At 39.7% G+C, this 26822-nt stretch overlaps 1 protein-coding gene across 11 annotated transcripts in view; it reads left to right on the forward strand.

Annotated features, from left to right (window-relative positions):
* Positions 1–16455, forward strand: part of Spef2 (sperm flagellar 2) — a 156923-nt gene extending 140468 nt beyond the window's left edge. For all 11 annotated transcript variants that reach the window (XM_076916088.1, XM_076916095.1, XM_076916096.1 and 8 more), the window contains 5 exons: positions 1873–1965; positions 4897–5076; positions 10973–11218; positions 11366–11488; positions 16320–16455. In XM_076916088.1, coding sequence (XP_076772203.1) covers positions 1873–1965; positions 4897–5076; positions 10973–11218; positions 11366–11488; positions 16320–16409 — 732 coding nt within the window. In that variant the 3' untranslated portion in view covers positions 16410–16455. The remainder of the gene's footprint in view (positions 1–1872; positions 1966–4896; positions 5077–10972; positions 11219–11365; positions 11489–16319) is intronic.
* Positions 16456–26822: the final 10367 nt, after the last annotated feature.

The raw sequence follows: 26822 nt of genomic DNA on the forward strand, positions 1-26822 counted from the left end.
TCTCCCAAGTGTTTCATCACTGAAAGCTTACAGATCTTCCTGTCTTGTCTTGTTTATAATTAGTAGCTAACATCCTTTTGATTAGTTAGCCTAGAGCTTCCTGTGCTCACACACAAATGTAGAAACATTTGGATCCTAATGAGTTTCTCTATGGCTGCTCAGGGTACTCGTTTGGCTAATTGAGTTCTGACGTGTGCCCTTCTCAAACAGCAGATAAAGCATATTGCCACGGCTTTCAGTTTGCTGTAATGATTTCATTTGAACATGACAGCAGCAGAGCAGAACATAAACTATATTCTGCTCTGTGTGGCTTAAGATGTTTAAGAAGGACACATTTGAACAAACCTTAGAGTAACGGTGTTGATTGACACATGATATCACACTGAACATCTTTTACAAACGAAAGAATAAGTGTTGCTGGCAGCATTTCCAAAACTGCCAATCCCAAATGAGAACCATTTACCAAAAGTGGGAGTCTCTTACAGAATGACAGCACAAATGCATTTAGGAGAACTCAAGTACTTACATGGTCCCTATCTGTGTTCTGGGAATTGCCAATCGTCTCCCTTTACTTCCTATTCCCAGATACCCCAGGACACTGAATGTACACTTGACTTATCGCATGCCTTTTTCAGATTTCCAACCCTTGACAGCTCACCAAAAAGTAAAAACTAGAAAAAATGAGGAAAAATAAAAACCATTTCTAAAGAAAGATTTTATGTGATCTATTAAATATGTCGTGTTAGAGCAGTAATGTAGCATGACTGTGGTGCTGAAGTGGAGTTTTCTGGGAAAAAGAGCTATCTACTGTGTTTTCTGTTGCTCGGCCCCTCCCCTTTGGCCAACTGCAAGTTCACCACAGAAGTATGCAGATTATTGCCACTCCTAAACCTGAAGTTGTTCAGAATCTATTCTGCGGCTAAGTAATGTCCATAAAGTGTCATTTGCCTTTGGCTTTGCGGTCCTGATGTCACTCTTACAAGCTGTCCTCCATAGATTTATATTCAGACTATGGAATTATATAATGCAAAGATGTCTGGTATGTAGAACTTAAGAAAAACAGAAATTAAAGAAGCCTCTTTGTGGTAGTGCAATCTAATCCTGATGTAGAAATAAATATTGAATTTTATAAGTGAAAAAAGGTGTAGAGTCACCTCAGTCACAAATGATAATATGATCTAAAGACCAAGATCAGACACTAGAACTGAACAGAGAATAATAGAGCAACCCTGAAGGTCAGAGCAATTCAGTAGGGTCACCCAAAAAAATGCTGAAGCAAGGGAGACTGGAAACAAACAAACAAACAAAAAAGAATTTTGAATTTGCTGAGTGGCTGGTGCATGACAGAGGTCATTGTGTCTGGATAACCATGTGGTAGCAGTAGAAATGGAAAGGAAAAAGAAATGGTGGAGGTATTGCCAAATGGGAATAGTAAGAAATGACCAGCATATGAGAAATGGCAACTCTGTCACCAACAAACACAATGACCCCTCCAAAGTGTAGCCAGCAGGAGCTTAGGCTGCAGTCATAACTCGTAAGTGTCTTTCACCACTCCAAACACTAAAGCAGAGCTAACACCCCCATTTTTGGGCTTTTATCCATTTTGGGCTTTTATCATACATTCTTATACTTTATCACATATGAAAAAGTGATGGCATCACTTTTTTTATCACAGAGTAAAAGGATGGCATTAAAACAAATGCAAATGCAAATCTAGTATTTCCTCCAGACATTACTCTCTAATGTACCCTGTGTTTTGGAGTTCACTAGGTAGAGAGTACAGCAATGTTTTAATCTTTGACTTTGAGAGAAACTGTTATATCTCTGCACAATATGTTCTGGATATTCATTATATTTTGTCTGTGTGTGTAGGCTGGTCTATGGTTTTCAGGAGATGAAGATATAAAAATTCCAGAAAATCCCCTTGAGCCCTTGCCATTCAATAGACAGGAGCATCTTATAGAGGTAACTATTCTTTTTTCTGTTACTATTATTGATTTTTGAGATGGTTATCATTCTGTAACTCAGGTGGGTGCCCAGCAAGTGCAGCACCCTGCCCAAGCTTGAACTGTTCGAGTACTGAGATTACATGTGGGAGCCATCACACCAATGCCAACCATATGTTATGTGGTAGGTGGAAATGGTCTTTCTGTTCTCCTACTTGAGTTGAACAGGTTCCTCTGGTTCTATCCTTGCTTCTTAGATCCTTTGTTGTTTTCTCAAAGTCCAAACTTTGATACTCATTCAGGGGACCATTCCTTATAGAGAAATTCTAAGGGAGGAGAAATGCCAAAATCATCTGTTACCTAGGTTATTATTGGTAGCTTTCAGGGATCTCTTGGATTTCAGGTTTTTGTTTATTTGCTTTCATCTATCTAGTAAGCCATTCTTCCAATTCTAAAAGTGTAAGATAGGATTCTGTCATTTTACGAATATTTACTATATGCACTTCCTTTGATTTTGTTAAACACAACAAGATTTGCAATGCAATATTACCCATGTCCACAAGTAGCTTGCTGTCCTCAGTATGACATCAGTAACAGCATTATAAATTACTGTTATCACTGAGACCACAATAGATGTAAAGCCTTAAAATCTGAGGTCACTCTGACTTCTCTATAAATGATTGAATATATATATATATTCTCTAGCATAGCTACATTCAGTAATACAGTAGAAAATCTGAATGATTGATTCTGTATATATTGATGGTTTGGTTTCTACTTAATCATTAGCTCAAAACTGCAAAACAATATTGGACATGACTCCTTTATAACATTTAAGTAAGCAATTCCACTCAGTTGACCTCAATTTTTTAAAACATGTTTTATTTTATTTTTGATATCAAATTACACCACTGTCTCTTTACATTTCCTCCCTCCAAGCCCTCCCATACACCCCTCTTTTATTTCTTTCAAATTTAGTGCTGTCTTTTTCCAATAATTGTTGTTACATATATAATATATATGTATATATATATTATATATTATATATATATATAAATACAAACATATAACCTACTCATTCTGCATACTAGTACTTGTATAAATGTTTTAAGGATTGGCATTGCAATTGTATAATCATTTGGGGTGCTCTTTCCTGGGTTAGACTATTTCTCCCAGTCTCAGCATTCCTTAGTTGCCTATAGTTCTTTGGGTGAAGTTGAAGCTTCATGTTTTTCCCCCTAAGCATTTCTGCAGCATGCTAGCAGGAGAGAGGTCAAAGGAGGAGCCAAGTAGTTACCAACAAGGCCTGAAATCTGTGATTGGCATTTTGGAGTTAATAGTTGCTTGTTAATATTTTTAGTGTGGAACAGGAGGATTGAGATAACTTACACCATAAAGCATTTCTTTCTTTGAAACAAAGGCATCACTATGTAACCCTGGCTGGTCTGGAACTCAATATGTAGAAGAGGGGTGGCCTTGAAATCACAAACATGTGCCTGCTTCTTTTTCCCAAGTTCTAAGATTCAAGGCATATGCCACCGTTCTTGGCTTTCATATATAGCTCTTGGAAGGTGATTTTCATGTGACTTTATGAACACATTGTCTTGTAATATGAACAGCTTTGTCAGTATTTGGGAAGAAAACTACTGCCTGATGTTCGTGTCACATGAAAAATAGGTCAATCCAGGACAGGGTTTGTAGCTGTTTATTCAGCAGTGGAACAAGAAAATGACTTTAAGTACATAGAAAGGTCTGCTTCTAACTTGCTGGTAGAAAATTATATGGAAGAAAATAAACAGACTCTGGATTCTGAGAAAGAGACATTCACATAGACAAAGATGGCATGCATGTAAACATGCTGTGTACTGTCCCAAAGACAGAAATGATGAGCAGAGTGTGGTTCACACACACACACACACACACACACACACACACACACACACACACACAGAGAGAGAGAGAGAGAGAGAGAGAGAGAGAGACAGACAGACAGACAGACAGACAGACAGACAGAGATTCTCAGTACCACCCTGAACATCTCAGTGTTTATAAAATACAACTATTCACTTCATGCTCTTCCCAAATGGTGAGGTTCCACAACATTTCTCATATACTCTGTACTACAAGGATTTTGTTGTTTGTCTGATTGGTTTTCTTTAAGTCATGTTTTGCTCATTGTCTGTTTTATATATACCTGTAATGAATATTAGTTCTTTCAGACCTTATTATCCTGTCTTGTCTTCTTCCCTTCTCCCTACTGAAACCCTTTGTCTTCCCAACAAGTCACTCTCTCACCTTCCATTTGTATGCCCTCTTCAAATAAATGACCCACTGAATTTACACAGTGTTGCCTGCATGATCTGATCATGGGTGGGAGGACACTTCCTGGAACATGGGCAGTTTACATAATTATACCACTGAAGAGACCGCCACATGTCCCCTGTCACCGTTGAGTGATCAAATGTTAATAAGACCTTAAGAGAGTAGGACGGACCAGTCAGCCCTTTCTCCTATGGTGAAAAGGTGATGGCCTAATCTTGTACTGGTCTTGTGCAGGCACCCACCCATGGCTGCTATGAGTTCAGAAGTGTGTCAGCATCATGTCCAGCAGCCACTGCCCCATAGCAAAATTAGCTCCTCAAGAACTGGTATCTTCTTACTAATTATATTTTAAATACTTAAAAAGAAATCCAAGCTAATACAGTATGGCACTCAGTGAGCATCTGTCAATGACCGAAGTGATGGATTTGTCTTCATTTTTGTGTCATGTAGCAATGACCCCAGAATTAGTGACCTGCTATGCTAACCAATTACAGTCTCACACTTTTGTAAATCCAGGTATGGCTCACCTAGAGTCTCTGCTCCTCATTGCCCTATCTGCCTCCCTCCTTGTCACAGTGAACCCATTCTATATGCAGTTACCAATTGTGTGTGTGTGTGTCTGTGACAGTTCTTCTTTAGGCTGTTTGCTGACTGTGAGAAAGATCCACCTCAGCTTGACTACACTCAGATGTTACTGTATTTTGCGTGCCACCCGGACACTTTGGAAGGAGTCTACAGGGCCCTCAGTGTGGCTGTGGGGACCCACATCTTCCGGCAGATTGAAACTCCGATGCTAACTGCAGAAAAGGTAACTACATGTCACAAATGTGACAACTCTGAGTTCCGAAGGGAAGCGAGGATGCCAGAGGCATTGAAACTCATGACAATAGGGATTCACCTCTTTTCTTTATTATATTTTTCTGGGTCTTCAACACCATACGTTACAGGTAATGGGTTTTCCAGTAAATCTTCTTCAATTGCACTAAAGTCAGAGAACTCAAACACTTCTGTAGTAAAATTAACATCTAACTGTTCAAAGTCTCTTGATAGGATTGAAGTTTGCTCTAAAAGCAGCAGAGTAGACTGGGTTTTTCAAGAAGTACTGATCATGAGAAACAAACAGGAAGTGGATTGTTAACCTAATGCTCATTTTAAAGTATGCAAAAAAATTTTACCTGAAGGAAGCTCAGACCTCGAACACTACCCATACAAATATGACTTTTGACCTTATTTCAGCCTTGAAAACACAGGCATTTACATCATTTTCTTCAAAGGGCACAGAAACTTCCTAGCTAATTCAGAAGCCACGATGCATTCACCTTGTGATTTCCAGGAGGTGGCTCTTCCCTTGCATTTTCAGGTCTAAAGGCTTCCTATTGGGTACAAAGTGATCTGTTCCCCTTGTGTCTACTGACACTTATTCTGGCCTTTGATACCCAATCTGTTCCCCCAAGGGCAGAATCCTGATAGTGTTTCTTTCTGTGCTTTTTGTGAGCGTGGTGGAAAGGGCTGATGCTCATACCCTAAGGATCCCAGCCTCATTTATTTCCTGTGTGTATTTGTCAAAGAAGAGATAATCTAGAAGAAATTGGGAGAGTCAGTCCCTTGACAGCATTCACCTGTGGGAAGAAATAGGCTCTATTAGATTTGGGCCTGAAGTTTAGGATGAGAGCAGACTGGTGCCTCAGAAGCTGGGGCTTTTCAAATACATATGCTGTAGGTAATGAAACACCACAGCAAATATGCAAGCAAGAAGTGTATTGTGGTAAATCTCCAACCCAAATAAGACCGGTCAAAGAAAATACAACTCAATAATTATGAATATAAACTGCACGCCTAGATTGGGCAGATTTACCATTATACTACTCTATTCTCCAGCTATGAGATCCCTTATAACTTGTGGGGTTTTTTCCAGGCCACGTGCTTCTCCTCCATTTTCCTTCCACCTTCTGCTCCTCCTTTGTCTTCCTCTCACATCGTCTTCCTCTTCTGTCCTTTTCTCTTCCGTCCTTTCCTCTTCCATTGCCTTCTTCTCTCTCCTCCCCCCAAACCTTTATTTCTCCACCTCCCCTTCTTCTGCCCAATCACTGGCTCTAGCCTTTATTTTACAAATTAAGTTGGGCAGAAGGTTCACAAGAAGTCACCTGTGTACCGATTCACTCCTCCTCCTCTACAGCGCCCCTCAGGAAAGCGGAATTAGCATCACTAGAAAGCCACGTTAGAATTTTCCTATATAAGTAATTTAGGTATGGCCAGCTGTCCTAAGGTAGTATTTGTCACTTTCACAGTGATGTCTCTATAACCCCATATAGATTGTGTATCCTTTAAACTAATACTGGATTTATGACTAATCCAAAATCACAGCCTGCCCTAAGGACTCAGTGTGATGGCTTCCCAGACACAGAGAATTTTCTTGATCTCAGATGATGACTGCTACCCTTCTCTCCCTTACTTGTCCCCTCTGATACCTATATTGATCATCTGGTAAAGATACAACTTCTATGAAGTCATCTTCTACTCTGGACTCAGCAAACTGAAGTCAGGGTGTTGGTGAACAGAGGGAACTTTCCTTGCTCATGATTCTCAAATTTAGGGCAAGATCTGAGAAAAAGTTTGGCAATGGTGCACTGAAATTCTTCAATTTTATAAACCAAGCCCATTGCTTAACCTCAGGTCTGTGACAGAAAGATAATTTTTCTCTTCTGAAGGAATGCCACCTAATTGCTCGATCCATGTCCTAGGGAATTAACTAGTCATGTACCAAACAGGAAGCTACCACAAACTAAAGATATATTTTTTTTAATTGAAGATATATTTTAATACAATATATTCTGATTATGGTTCCCCTCCTCCAACTCCCCTGAGATCCTCTTCACTGCCCCACCCACATAAAAATCACACCCTCTCTTTTTCCCTCTCCTTAGAATACAGTCATCTAAAACCATAATTATAAATGGTGAAATAAAATTGAAAACCTGAACAGAAAAAAAGATAGACAGAAAAACTGAAGAAAAAGAACCAAAGAAAAAGCTCTAGAAGCATATATAGATGCAGAGACACACATTCTTACACAAAGAATCCATAAAAACACACAACTGGAACTCAAAATATATGTTCAAAGGACCTGTAATGTTTAAAAAAAATCCCTGACAACATATTATATTATATGACAAAAAACCCCAATAAAGATACTATTGCGTTTGTTTTGTGTTGGTCATCTACTGTTAGGCATGGGGCTCCTTGCCTTATGAGAGGTTTTTATACACAGTGGGACTCTGTTGGAGAAAACAAATTTGTCATTGGCAAGCAGTTATAAATTGAAGATAGCTTCTGGATTAAGGATGAGGGTTTATATTCATCTTACTTCTCAGCTCTGAGACCCCATTAGGCTGATGGGGTCTATCCATTGACTCCTATGGCCAGATTATCTCTATCTGGAATCTAGGTCAAGTTGTCTCATATCCTCCAAAGTAGCTGCACATAGCAAATGCTCGGTGTTTGTAAATAAAACCAAAACAAGAAGAGGGGTGGTGGTGCAAGAGATGGAGTCTCAGCTATAGGAGCAAGGAGACGAGGCGAGGAACAAATGATACTGCCCAGAGAAAGAAAGACCATTGACAGAGAGGTTGCACCAAAACCATTACTATAGCAACCGCTTTGGTGGTGGCACCAAGCCACCTAGAATAGGTGGCTTGTATTTCTGGTGTCCCTGACTTGCTCACCACTTCATCTTGATGTTCCCATACAGCAAGTAGCTCCATTTGAGAGTTGCTCTCAAGAGCTCTTTTAAAGCACAAGGATATTGTTCAGAAACCAGGGATGTCTGCAGAGATCAGGGCATGTCTCCCTTTGTCCTTCAGGAACTGTTCAGACTTGAAATAAACTCTAAGCACTTCAGAAACACAAGAGTTGCCCACCTCACTCATTTCCACTGAATAACATTTTATCCCCAATTATACCCTTCCATTTCTGAGTCCTTTCCAACTGTGTTCTAGTTTCCTGGGCAACCTCATCCCAGGAGTCTGCAAAGACCTCACTCAGAAATAACATCTCCAACTAATCTCTATGCACTCTCAAGGCATTCCATCAAATCTTTGCTTTCTGCCTATGTTATTATAATAACTGGAAACCCTGTCTTATATTTTAGCCCTCCTTCTGTATCTTTGCTGCCATGCTGCTTTCATTCAATGTGACTCAGACCTTCTGTGGAAAGCCATTGTTTCTTAGGTCATTTTTTTAAAAGTCCTAGAACAAAGCATTTACCAAGAATGTATAAGTTTTAGTAAATGTAATCCTTAAGGAAGTGAAATTTGGGGAAATAGCTAATTTTGAAATCCCTGTGGAGTTTTAGGACTATGATGTTAGATTTTAGTAAATTGTTAGCTTGCAACTCCCACTTAGTTGGAGTCTTATTAAAACCCTCTTGGCAGCATGTTTGAGACCCTGAAGTTCAAAGCATGTACACATCTTATGTGATGTTTTTGTTTTCAGAACCAACATTATTTTCTGTGTTAGGAGATTGGGCCTGAGCTGAGTCAGTAACAGAAATGAATGCTTGGGAAGATGCACGAGCATCACTTCAGGGAACACACATGCAGTCAGAAGATGCATGAGCATCACTTCAGGGAACACACATGTAGTCAGGCTTTGAGATCAGACTCTGAAAGCCAGACCAGTATAATATAGTGCTCAAAGGTGTCTCATTCCCCTCTTTGAAGGACATGGATTTCTCTGCTTTGGTGCTAAAGGTATTTATTTCAAAGCACTGGCTTTTCTTGTGGCTACTGTCACTGATTTCTGTCTCCAGTATCTATTAAGAGTGAACCCTTTTCTTGCACATTCCTTTTATCTCTCCCAGAACACTGGACTGTCATTTCATTCCTTCCTCTCTTGCCTTAGAGCCACAATGTGTATTCCAAGTCCCAAAGGACAAAGACAACAGGAATTAGAAAACAAAACAAAAAAGACAACAACAACAACAACAAAACCTCTGACATTACTAGAAAGTTAGGGACTCTTTATCCTAGAATATTACATATTTAAATTGTTATAATTTTGATTAAAAATGACTTATTCCTTGATGTCTATATCAGGTCTTTAAAAAAGGAAGCACTGCCCTAACTATGCAAATAGCAACATGGAAACCAGATTTACCTAACTTTGAAAGTGCCTGCTCATAGAATCAACTAGGGATTTGTTCACCCACAGGTTCTGTCTTTGCACTGTTGCCACAGTGCCTGTGCACTGTTCCCCATACACATCCATTAATCCCCTACCCTCTCTGCAAGAAATTTTAGGGCTAAGCTTCATGTAGCAAATATTTTATGGACTGATGTGCAACTAAAGAAGTAATCACCAAGATCACAGGAGAGGATACTAACACCTGTTTCCTACCCCCACCATGTAGCATTTAATTGTTGCAAGTGGGGAAGAGGTTAAGATGTATGTTTTAATAAATGTGTAAATATATATTTAAGCACTAAATATTCAGCTATTAAAACCCCCCTTTCAAAAGTGAATTAAATTCCCTATTTAGCAAAAGATAAAAACTCAGCAAAAATAAGGTGACATCCTGAGCTGAATCAATTGTACCTCATCTTCTCAACACTGATAACAGCCCCTCTATGGGACACATATCTGCCATAGGCTTAATTTATCATTCCCCATTCTGTCACATATGACAATTAACAATGGATAAATCAGCTGAATTGTTTATTTAATGACATCAGCATTCTCCTAAATTATCAGTTCTCCTTTCTTAGTGGCAAAGGGAAATCAGAATCCATGTGTTCCCAGGTTTCTGGCCAACCAACATTCAAAACTATTTCTCTATGTTGAATATGTAAATATTGATTATTTTATCATTAAAAATACATATGTTTGGCCATATACATACAAAATTTACTCCAGGAATTTTGAAGACTATGGAAATCACTTGCCTGGCCCCTACTGGTAACTAGTGTTGACACTTTAATGTGCTCTTTATCTGACTGATAAATGATACATCACATGACATCATATGACATGATGATGATTCTAGTGTATCTATTCCTGTGTTTGATGGGACTTTCATGAATTTACTCTATGAGTGCATTTTGGTTAGGTTGAATATCATTCCAAACCATAATTTTCATAACAGGATTGTGTTCATCACAAAACTATAATTTGTGCCACTGTTCCCATACCTTTGGAATTATAGGTCATCTATTTTTATTATAACACTGAATTAACTTCTATGTTTGAAACTTTCTGTGTTCATAAGCATTTATTCTGGGTCATTCCTAATCTATACCTATGGAATCAAGAGGTACAATCCTACAGATTTCAAATAACCTCAACTCAAGTCAGTTTCAAAGGGCAATGCTTCCAAGTGCAGACGTTGGGGGTCATTTACGCTAATTTACTTCTGTGTGCCATTGTGGAGGAAGTTTATGTACCTGGCAGTATAGTGAACACAAGGGTGAGTTGAGATGAATGGGATGCACTCCACACTGAGACTTCTGTACTGTAAGCTAAACTGCTCTAGGGCTTTGACACTGATTTTGAGTGCAGCCAGTGCCTTTTCTTTATTATTTGTTTAATGGGGTTTGCAGTAGGCACTGGCCTTCCCTTACATGGTTCTTGTGTACCAAAAAGTTGATAAAGCATCTCCATTGCTCAAAGCATCTCTGTCTGACTCATGCTGCTATCCTCTAATTTGACAGACCTCCACCTGCTCTGTGAGTCCCATTGAGGAATTTACTGAGGTTGAGGAAAGTAGTACAAAAGACGAGAGGGAACTGAAGGAGGAGAAAGATGAGAGGGACCAAAAGGAAGAAGAAATCCCTGAAAATGCAAACACCGAAAAGATTTCCATGGAAACACTGCTCAAAGTGTTTGGAGGAGGAAATGAAGTACTGGATGCGAACAGATTTGCCAGCTACTTAAAGTCAGAGAATATTTATGCAGAGGTTGGTTAGACTGTTTACATGGAATTGCTTTAAATAGTGCTTTATATTGTGGAGAAGTTATGATGAATTACTTTATTATATAAATCCACTTTAAAATAACTTCAAGATTGAAAGGAAAATTAACTTTGCTTATGTTCTTCTTTAAAGAACCTCATCAAGACTTTTCAGGACCTGGGTGCCAAGAACCTGGAGCCAATTGAAGTTAACATTCTCTTGAAGCATCCTTACATTCAGGACCTGATAGCAAATTATGTGGACTATAAATTTCCTGTGAGTATGAGTAAAAACCACCTTAATTTGCTTGGTTCCAGCTAAAGGTACATTTGACATTCCTACTGTGAGCTATGAAAGAAGGAGAGCAAGCTAGACTTGCCCATACCTGCCCGTCTGCAATGCCTATAGGAGAGGGCTGTGGGTTAGACATAAAGCTTGTTATATGGACTTCAGTGATATGAATTGTTCTTGGCAAATAACAATCTTTGTCTACAATAGAAAAGTATAAAGACTAGGACTCATTCTGTTATAAAGAACTAACCAAGACTATAGTCTCCATCTAAGTGTTGGTATAGTCAGCATTTTCAAATCATAGTATATATGCTCAATGAAGCACATAGGAGAGTACATTAGTTTTCTTTCAATTGCTGATCAAGCATCCTGATCAAAAACAACTTGGGAAGGAAAGGGTTCATATGGTTTACAGATTACAGGACATCATCAAGTGAAACCCATGTCAGAAACTCAAGGTAGGAACCTAGTGGCAGAAACTGAACAGAAGCAAATGAAGAAATTACTTACCAATGTGTTGCTTGTGGCTCATCTGGCTTGTCCTTTTACATAACCCAGGACCTCCTGCCCCAAGGTGGTACCTAGCTGTCCTGTTTTTTAAGTGGAGGTAACAATTATTTCTGTGCATACTTAGGTTTATAATATAATTTTCACATGTAATAATGGCAGAAGAATGGCATAATGTAAATAAACCAAGTAGAAAACTACAAATATTCAAGCTGTTACTTATGTGTACTAGAAGCATAGAGGGTACAAGCTTCTTGAAAAGTAGAAATGATTGGTGGTTTGGGACGAAGAGGGGGAGGGGGAGGGGGAGAGGGAGAGAGGGAGGAGAGGGAGGAGAGGGAGGAGAAGGAGGAGAGGGAGGAGAGGGAGGAGAGGGAGGAGAGGGAGAGAGGGAGGGGGAGGGGGAGGGGGGGAGGGGGAGGGGAGGGGGAGGGAGGAGAGGGAGGAGAGGGAGGGGGAGGGGGGAGGGGGGAGGGGGAGGGAGAGAGGGAGGAGAGGGAGGAGAGGGAGGAGAGGGAGAGAGGGAGGAGAGGGAGGAGAGGGAGGAGAGGGAGGAGAGGGAGAGAGGGAGGAGAGGGAGGAGAGGGAGGAGAGGGAGAGAGGGAGGGGGAGGGGGGAGGGGAGAGGGGGAGGGGAAGAGGGAGAGGGAGGGAGGGAGGGAGAGAGGGAGAGGGAGAAAAGTCTGTATACATTTTCCAATTGGGATGGGACAGTGGAGACATTGTAGAAAAGCAGGCCCAGGCCAGTGTATAGAAGCAGGATCACATGGAAGAGCAGGTTCCAAGCCCTTGAAAGGCTGTCTGAAAAGGTTATAGGATGATTTCATTGAATTAATGAGATTAATTAAAACTGAAAAGAATGAAAGCCGAATTTTACACTGAATTTGAAAAGGCAATTAAGGAATCAATAGGCTTTGAGTATGGGAGTATGTTATTCTATTAATTTTTCATCTCTAAACATATCCATATCACCTAATCATATCATGTTACTATGTTACTTAATATAGTGCATTCAATACCTGACTGTTTAGATGCCATTTTTCATCCTATGCAATCTGTTCCACATATAAGGGGAGAGGCCTCTCTTGAACTAGTAAAATAATTACTAAATCTCTTAGAATCATGTATAAGAGAATTCATTTTCTACTACCCAGAATAAGTAGGAGCACAAAGTAATAGGCCAATTATTTCCTCCCTTAATGGAAAGACAACTTCCTACAAAGCCTGGACAGTTTAACAGCCCTTCACACTGGCCAGAGGAAATTCTGTTCAGGTTCCAGCCTGACATCAGAATCCTTGAGGTTAGCAACTTTGAGAGTCAGCCCCTGAAGAACCACAAGATCTCCAGCAAAATCCAGAGGCTCCAGGAATCTTCTAAATAATATGTTTCTTTCATTTTGGAAACTATTTACTTCCCACAGAGTAGTATCTAGTGATGGTAACACCATGAGAGATCTTTTTTTTAATAGAATCTGGGTGGCTCAAAGACAGAGAGAGCTGCCGAGCAGAGAAGAGGTGATACTCAAGGCCCAGACACCAAAGCAAGATTCTCACAGCTCCTCCTTATGCAGGAATGTAGCCAGATGCCAGAGGTTCCAAGCCATCAACCACAGTATGCCAGGAGAATTTTGAAGCCTTGATCATCAGAACCTCTTCTATACATTCCCAACATCTTCTTACGTATTCAATTCACTTTCTTTCTGAGACCCTCTTCTCCCAATCATCCTGCAGTTAACCAGATTCCTAGAGCCCATGTCACTTAACACACTAGAAACCTAGCTCATTTCTCCATTAAGTGAATTAGGAAGCAATTTGTGAGTTAATTCAGTGGCCAAATACTTCTTTATGGTAAGTGTGATTCAGATCCTTAAACTCTTATTTTCCTTGCCCGTCATGTCTCCTACCTGTTGCTGATCTCAGTAATCAAAAGGCAGGGTGGGGAGCTATTTGGTTCTCACCAATAAGACTATGTCAACATGAGTTATACCAAAGACCTGGAAAACCTAAAGATAGAGATTTGAGACCTAAAAAGAGGCCTCTTTCCTAAGACATTTCATTCCTGTTTTTGCTAACCAAAAAGAAGAAGAAGGAGGAGGAGGAGAAGGGGGAGGAGGAGAAGGGGGAGGAGGAGAAGGGGGAGGAGGAGGAGGAGGAGGAAAGAAGAAAGAAAGAAAGAAAGAAAGAAAGAAAGAAAGAAAGAAAGAAGGAAGAAGGGAAGGAAGGAAGGAAGAAGAATGAAAGTAGAAAGATAATAAACAATGCAGACTTGGTGGGGGCTTCTCATACTTGTACTGTTAATTTTTACTCCAGGTATCCATATACAAGTAAACAGATCACATTTTTAAACAAACCTTAACCACAGTGATGTTATTTGAAGATCGTTCAAGATAAGTAGAGCCAAAGCTAGAGTGTGGTTTTTCAAGGTTAAGAAGTTGTTTGCTATTATAAACAGTGGGAAAATAAAGGTTGCTGCTTAAGGGTTCCGTGCTCACAAGGCCTGTGTGTACAAGCCACAGCATTGAAAAATACATACTTGAAAAGAAATGGATTACATGTAATGGTAACAACACAACTTAGTTCTACTCCTGTCTTGAGGTGGATGGGCTCTGTGCTTATGAAAGTAAATCCTAGATTCTTGGAAATGTGTGGTGCTGGGAAACGTGTGCTATGATTTCACAGCTCCCACAACTGTAACATGGAGATAACTGTCAGGCCTTCCTCATGGGGCTTTTGTATGGATGAAACGAGGGAAGAAGCACAAAACACTGAGTTTAGTTCCTGGTAGATAAAAAGCAGATACCACTGTTGATACTGATACTGAGGTAGATACAGAAGTCTCAGAACCAAAGACACACTTGCAAGTGAGATGAAGCATGCAGGGTAACAGATGGATGGGCAGACAGATAGCTCGGTTCTCATCTCTCTGGATGAAGACAAAGTTTTCCCTGGCAGACAGCCACAGTGTCCAAGTGTTAAACTCAAGTCCCAGGAAGAGTCAGAGGTGAATACAACTGGAAACTCCAGATTTGGTGCTGGATTTTTTTTTTAACAGATTTGAAGTTATATCATATACTTAATTTCTACTCCTCTAGACCTTGTACAGAGAAAGTACATCCTAAACTATTTTTAAATCATTAAGAAAATGATTTGGGTAAATGTTACAAAATTAGTGAGAACATCATAACCAAGAACAAAGTCAATTTCCTGTGACAAATCGTGACTGTGCCAAGCATCTGATGCTCTCAGTCCTCTCTCCAGTCTGCTGACTACAGCCCCCTACTTCATCTTGAATTTAGTCAATGCTGGTTGGCATGTATCTAGAGCATGCATGTCACATTGCCCATGCTGCACAGTACCAGACAACCACAGAATGAATGCCTTAGCTCTCAGATTAACTAAGGTCTACCAACATAAATGCCCATCCTCTAAGACTGCAGCAAGTGGGACCTAGAAATCTATGGAAGCCACTGTTCTTTTCCACTCAAGGTTGACCTCTGCCTTTAAGGAGGTCAATGTTTTGAAGAAATGGGGTCAGTGTCATCCCTGGCAGGGACTGACCGAGTGACACATATGTAAACCATCAAGTTAGAGAGTGAAATAGCCTGTGTCTTCACGTGTAAGGTGACCACAAGCTGAAAGTTCTGCAACTCATCTCTAGAGCAAAGAAATTTACATCCTTAAAGCATTTTCTTAAATATTGGGGAGGGGGAACTAAAAATTAACATTACCACTAAGCAATTTTGTGTTTTGTGTATAATGTTCATTCTACGTATGTAAGTTAACATGTATGTTGAAAAAAATCTATGATTTAAGAAATTAAAGTTTTATATCATTACCATCTCTGACAGTTAAAAAAAAATGAAGAAATGGGGAACTCCCAGGAGAAGAAGAATCTACTGCTCAAAATTTTTACATTTAAATTTCTGTAGAGATGTGATTAACTTGACATTATATTTTTCTTTAATAGAGTGTGAATACTGTCTTATTAGTTTATAGAAAAATAATCATTTGGTTTATGCACTATATGACAGAGTTTAGTAATTGCTTTTATAAACATTACTTAACATGACAACTTTATTACAGGAGTAGAAAGGAGAATTTCTAAAACCCTTAGCTATTGTTACAAGGAAAGAACCGGGGGTTCAGAATGGAATTCACACTAAGTTGGAAATGTTTTTCTCAGAGGAAACACAAGAAAAGAGTAAATGAAAAAAACAACTAACTGTTTAATAACTGCCATATCTAAGATGCCCATCATTCATAAATTCCTTATTATAATTTGTAACTTCTCTTTGATTTTTCTCTTTTAGGACATTAAAATGATTCTTCAAAGGAGTGAGCATGCACAAGGCAGTGATGGAGAAAGGTCACCCTCAAGACTTACAGATGAAAAGAAGTGAAGGCTATTTTTTTATTTTGTTGAATAAATCTTCATAACCAAATTGACCATGGCATTCCTTGTGTGCATCATTGGAATGGGTGTACGTGTGACTCCTTCTCAGTTGATGAGAAACTCTGTAAAAGAAATCTCAAGTCAGAGAAAATTTTAGCCATAAAACCCTTAGGGGAGAGAGGGAGACAGAGAAAGACACAGAGAGAGAGAGAGGAGAGAGAGAGAGAGAGAGAGAGAGAGAGAGAGAGAGAGAGAGAGAGAGAGAGAGAGAGAGAGAGAAAGGAAAGAGATCTCAAATACTTGAAGATGATTTTTTAAGTGATCCTGGGAATAGAAATTACCAGAAACAATATGCTCAAAGTAAGCCATGAAGTCTCCCTATGGGAGTTATTTACATTAGAAAAATATGTTCAAAATCCCACTGAAACTCCATATTAGAGGAGAATGTTCCTTCCGTGTTACAGTTCATGCTTCATAAATTGTAAACCTTGAACGGTCATCCTAGTAGCCAAGAAGAAAGGTTCATCACTGAGTTGCTTGACCATCACGCTTTTTAACATTTGTACTCCTGTCTAACAGAATGCAAAATTTGCCCCCCCCCATAGACAGCTGCACTGTTTATGTGATTACCCAGAAACTAAATTCAATGATCATGATCATCATCTAAAGGAAATGTCATAAAAAAATGAGCAACGACGTTCCTGAGTTGCTGAGCTGCAATGCTGGCCTCCTTGGTTCGCTCCTGTGGCTGTTCACTCTGACAATTTCTCAGTGGGTCCTACTCTAGTCTTCTCATAAGGCATGTGTTTGCGAGGGTCGTAGGAATAATTCATCTATGCATAGCCAATTTCTGGATGTGTCTTCCACATTCATGAAATTTACAGGTTTTGTGAAAGCTTACAGGTCCTCACATCTAACTGTGTTCACTTCCTTCAAGGAGCAATTCCTTCCTCTTCAATAAAGAATCAGACCTTAGAACAGCTATCCAGGCAACTGTTCTTAGGAGGCTTGCAACAAGGAGTTGTTATCTCCACCTGATTGTGATAGTTGTTGCGAGGTCATTTACTCTGACACAGCACTGGACACATCAGAACACTCTTTCCATCCTCAAACTCCAAAGTCCACCCTCTCCTCAGCATCACCCAAGATTTTCACCTTAATTTTCATTGGAACATGATAATCATGGTATGACTCCTATAGCCTTCATCTCATCTATTCGTATTGCTGCTAGACTATTGTTTACACTTCTTTAGTAAAGTTCTCATTGGAGTCCCTACATGATTTGAATTTTTTAATGTTATCAGCACCACCTCTTTTTTTTTACTGGTAGTTTATTTAATCACTTTATATGCAGCTGTCCCTCTCCCCAGTACTGCCTCTACAGCCCTTCTCCCCAAACTCCCCTTCTATTTTCTTCGGAGAAAGGGGAGGTTCCCCTGGGTATCAGCTCACCTTGGCACATCAAGTCACTACAGAACTAGATACATCATCTCCCACTGAGGCCAGGCAAGGCAGCCCAGTTAGGGGAATAAGATCTACTGGTAGACAACAGAGTCTGGGACAGCCCCCTCTCCAGTTGTTGGGAGACCCACAAGAAGACTAAGCTGCACATCTGCTACACATGTTTGGGGGCCCTAGATTCAGCCCATGTATGCTCTTTGGTTAGAAGTCCAATCTCTAGGATTCCCCCAAGGGTCCAGGTTATTTGACTCTGTTGGTTTTCTTATGAAATCCCTGTCCTCTCCAGCTCCCTCCACTTTTTCGCCAACTCTTCCACAGACTCCCCAACCTCCATCTAATGTTTGCTGGTAGGTCTCTGTGTCTGCTTAAGTCAGCTGCTAGGGGAGCCTCTCAGAGGACTGTTATGCTAGGCTTCTGTCTGCAAGCATAAAAGAGTATCATTTAATCGTGTCATGCATTTTTCTTGCCCATGCCATGGGTCTCAAGTTGAGCCAGTCATTAGTTGGGCATTCCCTAAGACTCTGTTCCATCTTTGTCTCTGCATTTCTTGTAGGCAGGACAAATTTAGGGTCAAAGGTTTTGTGGGTGGTTTGATATGCTCATCCCTTAACTGGGAGTCATGCCTAGCTACTTCACTGTCCATATCCTCCACTGCTAGGAGTCTCAACTAGAATCACCCTCATAGGCCCCCTGGAGCCTCCCCATGCCAGGTCTCTGTCATATCCAAGAGAAGCACCCCCTGCATTCCACCATGGATTTTTGTTCACTCCCTTGGCCCTCTCCAGATCTCCCTACACTTGATCTTCCCCACCCTGCCCTTTCCCCTCCTTATCCTCTTTCTCACCCATTTTCCTCCCTCCATTCCACATCTGATAACTGTTTTGCTTCCTCTTCTGAGTGAGATTCAAGCATCCTCCCTTGGGTTCTCCTTGTTATTTGACTTCTTTGGATCTATAGATTGTACCATGGGTATCCTGTACTTTATGGCTAATATCCACTTATAAGTGAGTACACACTATGCATGTCCTTTTGGGTCTAGGTTACCTCACTCAGGATGATATCTTCTAGTTCCATCCATTTGCCTGCAAAACTCAGGATGTCCTCATTCTTAATAGCTAAGTAGTAGTCCATTGTGTAAATGAACCACATTTTCTTTATACATTTTTTCAGTTAGGGGACAGATGAACTGTGTCACTAACATTGTATTGAGAATGTTAAAATCTACATTCAAGACAGATGTAGCTATGCAGTTTCATTTTTCCTAAAATATATAGTTATTATATCAGATTATTTATAGGTTGTGACATAAGTTGATACATAGTTACTTTTTTATGAAGAAGCTTTATAGAATTATATTTTCTTCCTTAAATAGTTGCTGTAACTTCTAGCAAAGTCACCTGACCTAATGTTTTAAACATTTAAAAACTTTTAGTTGTGAAATAATTTAATAGCTACGAGATCATTAAGTTTAGTTTTTTTCTTTTCTTGAGTGGCTTTTGGCAACTTTCAAGGAATGTTTTAATTACATCTTAGTTTTTATGTTTATTTTACAAATATTTTATATTATTCCTTGGTATTTGTTTGTATTTGGGTGCGTATTCATATGTGTGGAGAAAATAACTTTTGGTGCTATTTCTCAGGAGCTGTCTACACTGACCATCTAGACAGGGGCTCTCACTGTCTGGGAACTTGTCAAGCAGGATAAACTATCCTGCTGACTGTCTACTGTACCCAGACATCTGCCCCTTTCTAATCTACAGTGCTAGAATCACAAATGTGCACCAGAGAGAGAAGGAATGGAGAGAGAGGGGGAGGGGGAGGGGGAGGGGGAGGGGGAGGGGGAGGGGAAGGGGGAGAGGGGAGGGGGAGGGAGGGGGAGGGGGAGAGGGGAGGGGGAGGGAGGGAAGGAGGGGGAAGGGGAGAGGGAGGAGGGATGAGGGAGGAGGAGAAGGGAGAGGGGGAGGGGGAGGGGGAGGGGAGAGGGAGGGGGAGAGAGAAGAGAGCGAGCAGTTTTTACATGGTTTTGGTGCTCCTAATTACAATCACTGAACCAATGGAGCTATCTCCCCAGCCTCTCTTGTCTGTCTGTTATTGACAGCTTCTGGAATGGTAATTATTTTTCCCACTAATGCTTGTCAACAATGTTTACTTTTTCTGCTTAAATATTTATCAACATCCTCCTATTATTTAAAGGAAACTACCCTTTATTGCTTAGATTCTCAATTTCTTCTTTGGTTGGTACCTGGATTTTAGCCATTTAAGCTATGTAGCCTTCTTGTTACCTCAGTGAGTAAAAACTATGTCTGTAGATACTTTTCTACATTCATACTGATAATCAGTCTCTTGTTCTTAAAATTATCTTTCTACTTTCACTTCTCTCATTTAACTAATCATTTCAATTAGTTTATTTTCCTTCTTCTTACATCACAGACAACTCTGTTATTATAGCCACATATTTACCTGTTACTCTGATCTATGGATAAGTAGTTGTTCGCCATCTCTGATTTTCTATAACCGTCAGTAATTCATACTCCATTGCTTGCCATCTTTAAGGACCCAGGATTCCTTAACTATATGAATCTCCAGACCTGAAGTTGTGTTACTGCGCAAGTCTTCCTTAGATAGAGAGTATTTGGACATCAGTGAGGCATTTTGCACAATTATTCATGATACCCTGTTCCAACGGATATACTGAATATAGGTAAACATGTATAGGTATAATACAATGAGAAGTGAACTTGCAAATACTATAGTAAATTTAGCAAAGATGCAAAGTTCTTCTCATGAGTTAAGCATCAGTTACTATATTTTGTGAACCTTAAGTTGTATGATATATTGTCCATATATGTCTTACCTACTGCTATGATCCAGCATCAATGTAAACATTCAGAGAGACATCAGGTCCATGTTAATTATAATTATGCGTGCTACAATGCTGGAAGAGGTTTGAAGTAAATGATTTTTAATAACAGAAAAAGACCAAGTAGTTCCCCGAAAAAAAAATGAGTTATACCTAACAAGATAGAGCTATTAATAGTATACAACAATAGCCAATATTAGATAATACTATAATGTTTCACTATGGGCCAAGAATATGTTAATCGTTCTTTATCTCTATATTTTTAACCCCAGCATTCAGAAGGCAGAGCAGACATATCTCTGAGTTCAAGGTCAGCATGGTCTACAGACTGAGTTTTAGGACAGCCAGCTAGAAACCCTGCCTTAAAATCATTCCAACAAATAAAAACAGAGTTCTTTATCTCATTTAATTCTCAATAATTCATAAGATTGTCAGTGACTGTAATATGTAGGATTATGTAACTGCCCAAAGGTACAAAGCTATACATATAGACAGAAACTAGAAACCAGTTTTTCAACCCCAAAGTCACACACTTATCTCATTTTCTGTTTGTGTATAAAACACCAACTGCACAAGCACAGGGTGAAGGAAGTGTAGCTTAGTAGTACTTTATTCAAAACTAAATCTAACCTAACATAATGTGTTAGGTTATTCTTAGGAAGCCCATGTGTATGGAATACTAATAACAATTTAACAGCAGAAAAAGGGCTACACTAATTTTTCTGTGATCTACAGTGGCAAAATCTCAGTAGCAGCTGTCTATACAGTTCATAGCCACATATTTCTCCATATTCATCTGCTATAAACACAGATAAATGGAATATATATTACATATAATTTTAGTTTATTAGCTATATAAGTCATATGTTGCATGTATGCATTTTGTATACATACTCTATTTGCATATTTTATGTCCTGTGTACTTATATATTGACACTATATTATAACTATTATAGTTACACGTTATCTGTTCAAAAAGAACCACAGTATATCTTTAAGGAAACCCAGAAGTCCTTAGCTTTGAAAAGAGAAACTTCAGATTTAGAGAGAATGTAAACTATAATCAAGTAGCAATGCGATTTGATGAGAAGGAGGATATGTGGGTCACGCTGTGATGACAAGCGCTAACAAGAAACAAAGGTGTAAAGCACACAAGCTGTTCAGATGAAGGAGCTTTCCTGTGTTCCCTAAGGATAAGCCACTCTCGCTGATGTGGTGAGTGATAAAAGCCTCTCATGCTAGAAGTATAGATGTGCTCCGATTGGGCAGGTACCAGCTATCAGGAATGAGTGAGAACATATATCTAGAACTTCACCATTGCCTTGACTCTTCTGAAATTCCATCTCTAAAGTCATTGTCTCAGCTCTCTTCTTAGCTATTCTCTACCCTACCTAATGGGCCATTTGGACATCATCTTCACCGAGGATGGATCTGTTCTTCCTCTAGTATTCTTTGACCAGTGCTTAAATAACCCTTTCTTGAGAGCTAAAAGAGTGCCATTAAGCTGTTCCTCTGCCCAGGTGTGATGTTCTCTTTGGGAAGATTACAGTGAATGTAAACTGGGTGCAGGTGTTGAACACTTGCCTAGATGACCATGGCCCCAACCACCTCTAAAGTTCTCCTGACTGCCTGTCCTGTAGTAATGGAAATGTCCCAGACTCTCCTCTCCTCCCTTATGCAAAACTTCAATGAGAGCTCTGCCTCCTCGTTCATATGCAAATCTTACTCACTATTGCTATGCTATAGCTAACCCTCACAATGGTCACTCCTGTCTCAAAGGCACTGGGAATCATCCTTCTAGACTCTGGAAATATCTCTCCTAAGTTGTCCCTGTTCTTTTGATCATCTTCTCATGGATCCCTTATTCTCCCCCAGTTCATCCTCTAAGTACAGACAGCACCATTTTTCTGAAATCATCTTAAAGTGTCCTGTCATATCTTTGTTTAGAAAGCCTTTGCCTTACCCTCCAATTTAATTTCCAAATCTCCAGGAATATTATTCAGAATCTGGTTTCAATTTTAGTTATGTTTTTCTTACACTCAATACCTAAGCAGCTTCACCCAAGGTAGCTTCTGGCTTCTACACTTAATAAACGTGAAATAACTTAATGAACAAAAGACATCTCCCATCAACACAATTCTAGAAGATGGAAGCTAACTTGCCAGGGGGTGGGGTATTTCCCCCTGACCTCATGCTGTGCTTATACTAAATTTACACAGAGAACAAAGTTAGAGTGTATATTACTAGAAAGCAAGGATTTAGGAAAGCTAGTGAGATCCATAGTCTGTTCTAGTCAGTTCCTTTTAGGATCTTGAGCCTGGTGTTATCCTAATCAAGCCGGCTATGAAGCCTCCATCAACTTTACTTTCTCCTGCTTGTCTCCTTTCTAAACAAAGCTGCTGCGACTCTTTCTTGACACCCTTTGCAATTCATTCCACCTCTTTCCACATTTCACGAGATTTGACCTAATACCAAAAAATCAGGTTGCCTGCAGGTGCAACTCCCATCCACTCCCAAAAGTTTTCATGTCAATTCCACAACAAAGCCTTGATACACAGAGGCGTCTCTGGGCATCCTGTTGAGCCAGACAGTAAGCAAGGCTACAAGCAGATTTGCTCTAAGATTCTAAGCATAAGTACAAAGTAAATTTTGTTTTCAAGCTCGCTTCAAAACAAATCTGGAAAGAGATGCCGACCCAGACTTGTGGCTGCAGTTCAAAGCCCCAAAGGGGAACAGGGGGCTCAAAGATGTGCCCTGAGCATTTAGCTCAAACACTTTCTGTATCTTTGCTAACTTCAGCCTAACCACAGGGAGACAGCTATGCTGTTCACCATCTCTTCAACATCCTCACCTTGCTATGCCCCCACAAACCAGGCAGAAACCACAACATCCTTCTAGTATACGGCAGACTTCACCATGTACTCTGGAGGCGGAGAGCTTACTCTTCTCCCCCTCCACTTTCACTGTCTGAGCCCATTTCGTACCAAAGTCCCTGCAAATTAAAGTCTTTGCTGACATGCTCCCCGCCATAGATTGCAGGTGTCATGTAGCTTCCTGATGCTACACGGACTCCTTACATTTTTCTTCTGAATTTCTGCCTTTGAGAGTTTGATCCTCCATTCTGCCAGGAGCACGGCTTTGAAACTTCCTTTAAAATGGCATGTAAGACTAGGCCACTGTTATATTTTAAGCAGGCAACTTCCTCCAAGGTGATGAGCATGGTTGTAATATATGACATTTTCTTAAAGAGGTAGGAGAAGTAGCTATCATGTAATATATATATATATATATATATATATATATATATATATATATATTATTTTTGAAACAGATTCACTCACTTATTGTTGGCCTGTAGGCACTTATAAGATGTGTATTTTACTATCCTCAGAAAGGAGGCAAGACAGGAATAATTAGCAAGAATCTAGGCTTTTTATCCAGGAAGAAATTTGTTCTCAGTCTCCACTGTATGCCTGTTCTAGTCCTGTGTTTTTGAATTTTTAACCTTTAGAACTGTGAATCAAGTAAACATCTTTACCATTTAAAAATTCATTTATTTATTTACATCTTAGAATTCCTTCCCCATCCCCCTCCCCTTTGCCTCTGAGAGGGCAGCCTTCATATCCCCCCACCCTTGTGCATCAGGTCTCTACAGATTAGACACATCCACAAAGTGATTTATAGAGAAAAGTTGGTGACCTAGAGACTGAACCACCAACTTCTTTTCTTTATAAATCACTTCGTATATTTTCCTACGGAACCTGAAATCATAGGAGCATAGAGTCTAATTCCTTTGCCCTGATAAACATTTTAGACTATAAACCTCTGAAGAGCTGAGTTCTGAGACGATACTTCCCAAGCAAAGCCTCTGCCACAAAGGGGTCATAATTTGTTAGGTTTCTTTTATGCGTCTAAGATTGATCTAATGGTCAAATGAAGGCACATGCAGTAGAAAAATTTTCTCTGATTTCTCCTATTACATGGAGCATGGGCTGAAAAACTGCAGATTTCTGTGTAGCCTTCTTTAAAATATGCAACAGGCCAGAAATGTTAAAATGTGATTTCTTATACCCATAAAGTCTCACCAACATAGCCTCCCCAAAGTGAGATGAACAAGGATAACACCAATGGACATGACAGAGTGGGCAGGTAAAAGCTCAACCCTTCCCAGAGAACTATAGGCGACTAAGAAAGAGTGGGAGCAGGAGAGTTGTTCTTCCCCAGGGATGAGAACACCAATTGACTGTCCAATGGCCAAATAGTCAGCCCTGGAAACATGCATACGAGTGACATTATTTAAACTGAGCAGGCTACATATACATATACATATACATATACATCATATACATACACATATATATATACACATATATGTCTACATATGTGCATGGAATAACAATTAATGAAAACTGAGGTCATGAATTTGAAGGAAAGTGGGAGGAATATATAGGAGAGTTTGGAGGGAGGAAGGAAAGGGAGAAATATTATAATTATAACTCCCCCCAAAATAAATTTTCAAGTGTTTTCCTAATCTTTTCTTCTAATGTTTCCATTTTTTAAGGAGCACAAGGCAAAGCTCTTTTAAATGGAAATGGAGAGCAAGCCTTATGATAAATAGCAATTAACTTCATGCTCAAGATTATCTAGGGAGGTCACGTGACATGACAAGGGTTATAGCACCAGGTTAGCTAGGGAGGTCACAGGGCATGGCAAGGGCTAGAGCACACATTAACTGGCAACTTCCAAATGTAAGCTGAAAATAAATTCAGAACATTTTGCAAAGTCCCTTGAGTTTTAAATGTTAACAATTAATTTGAATGTTTTATAATACTATGTGGTCCAACATTGTATAAAACAAATAAATACAGTGTGTGAGACTTTTATATGACTTATAGATTGTCATTTCCCATGGTCAGAGTTTCCAGAGGACATCATTTTAAGTAAGTTGAGAGCCACTGGTTTCCATGTTAATATTCTCAATGTTCCATCACTGTTAACCCCTCCCGTTCCCTGTGCCCCTTTATGAGTCATTCTCTGGGAGTCTGAATTTTTAAAGATTGTCTCTTTCATCAGTGTACTGTAGCACCCTGGCAGAGGCAGAGCTCAGCAGATTAACTAGTACACTCTAGCTCCTCTTGACTGGTTGCATGTATGCAGGAATATCAGACTTGATCCACACTAATACAGCATATATAAAGAAAGAACATAATTAACTTGTCTTCCACAAATGATGCCTAACTAGTCTGCAGCTGCAAGGCATTTGAACCCAGGAAGTCTAGGGATGTACAGTTAGATCAATGATAGAGCTAAAACCCTTCCTACAGCCTGCTTCCTCATTGCCTGCACCCGCCACCCATGCTAGACACAGAATAGTAGAAGAGAGATGTTGAATCTCTTGCGTGGGATGAGGTTGAGCTTTACCTCTTGCGTGGGATGAGGCTAAGCCTTGAAGAAACCTGGACGTGGTAAAACAGGACAGGCTATGAGAATAAGCACATAAACAAACTTCACAATCTCTTGATGCATCACACAATTGCCTGCAAGTTGGGCAGCAAAAGAAGGATATTCAGCAATGCACTTACTTTTACCTACCCATCAATTTTAACCACAAGAATAAATTAAAATGGAAAAGTCAGCTCAGATTTTTGCAGCCAGCCCTCTTTCTATGATGAGAAATAGCATAAGGGAGTCAAAATGGCAATAAATAACTATTTAGATATTAATTCTGAGCAGACTGTTGATCTGGAAACGATAGCTGGAAGATATTTCCAAATAAGCTGCAGTCTCACACCATAAAGAATTCCCTTTGTCTTGCAGAAATTCTTAGAAGCTAAAAAGCATGGTCAAAAGTGTGACCTCCTTCTACCCCATAGCAAGTAATCACCTTGTTTTCAGACACCTTTATGGCCTTTTGTTCTTTGCAAAGTAAAATAAGACTTGCAAAATTAAAATGCATTTTCTGAAAACCTTCATTACCATGCTTTGTGGATCACAGGTGAGTAGACTTCCCTTTGTTCTCCTGCTGTCTGCTTGTTCTCAACCTTTTTCCCAACCCAGCCTTAAGCCTCCCACACCAAAAAGACTCTTAGAGTTGAGCTT

This window comes from Arvicanthis niloticus, chromosome 19 (genome assembly GCF_011762505.2).
Source record: "Arvicanthis niloticus isolate mArvNil1 chromosome 19, mArvNil1.pat.X, whole genome shotgun sequence".
Lineage (NCBI taxonomy): Eukaryota > Metazoa > Chordata > Mammalia > Rodentia > Muridae > Arvicanthis > Arvicanthis niloticus.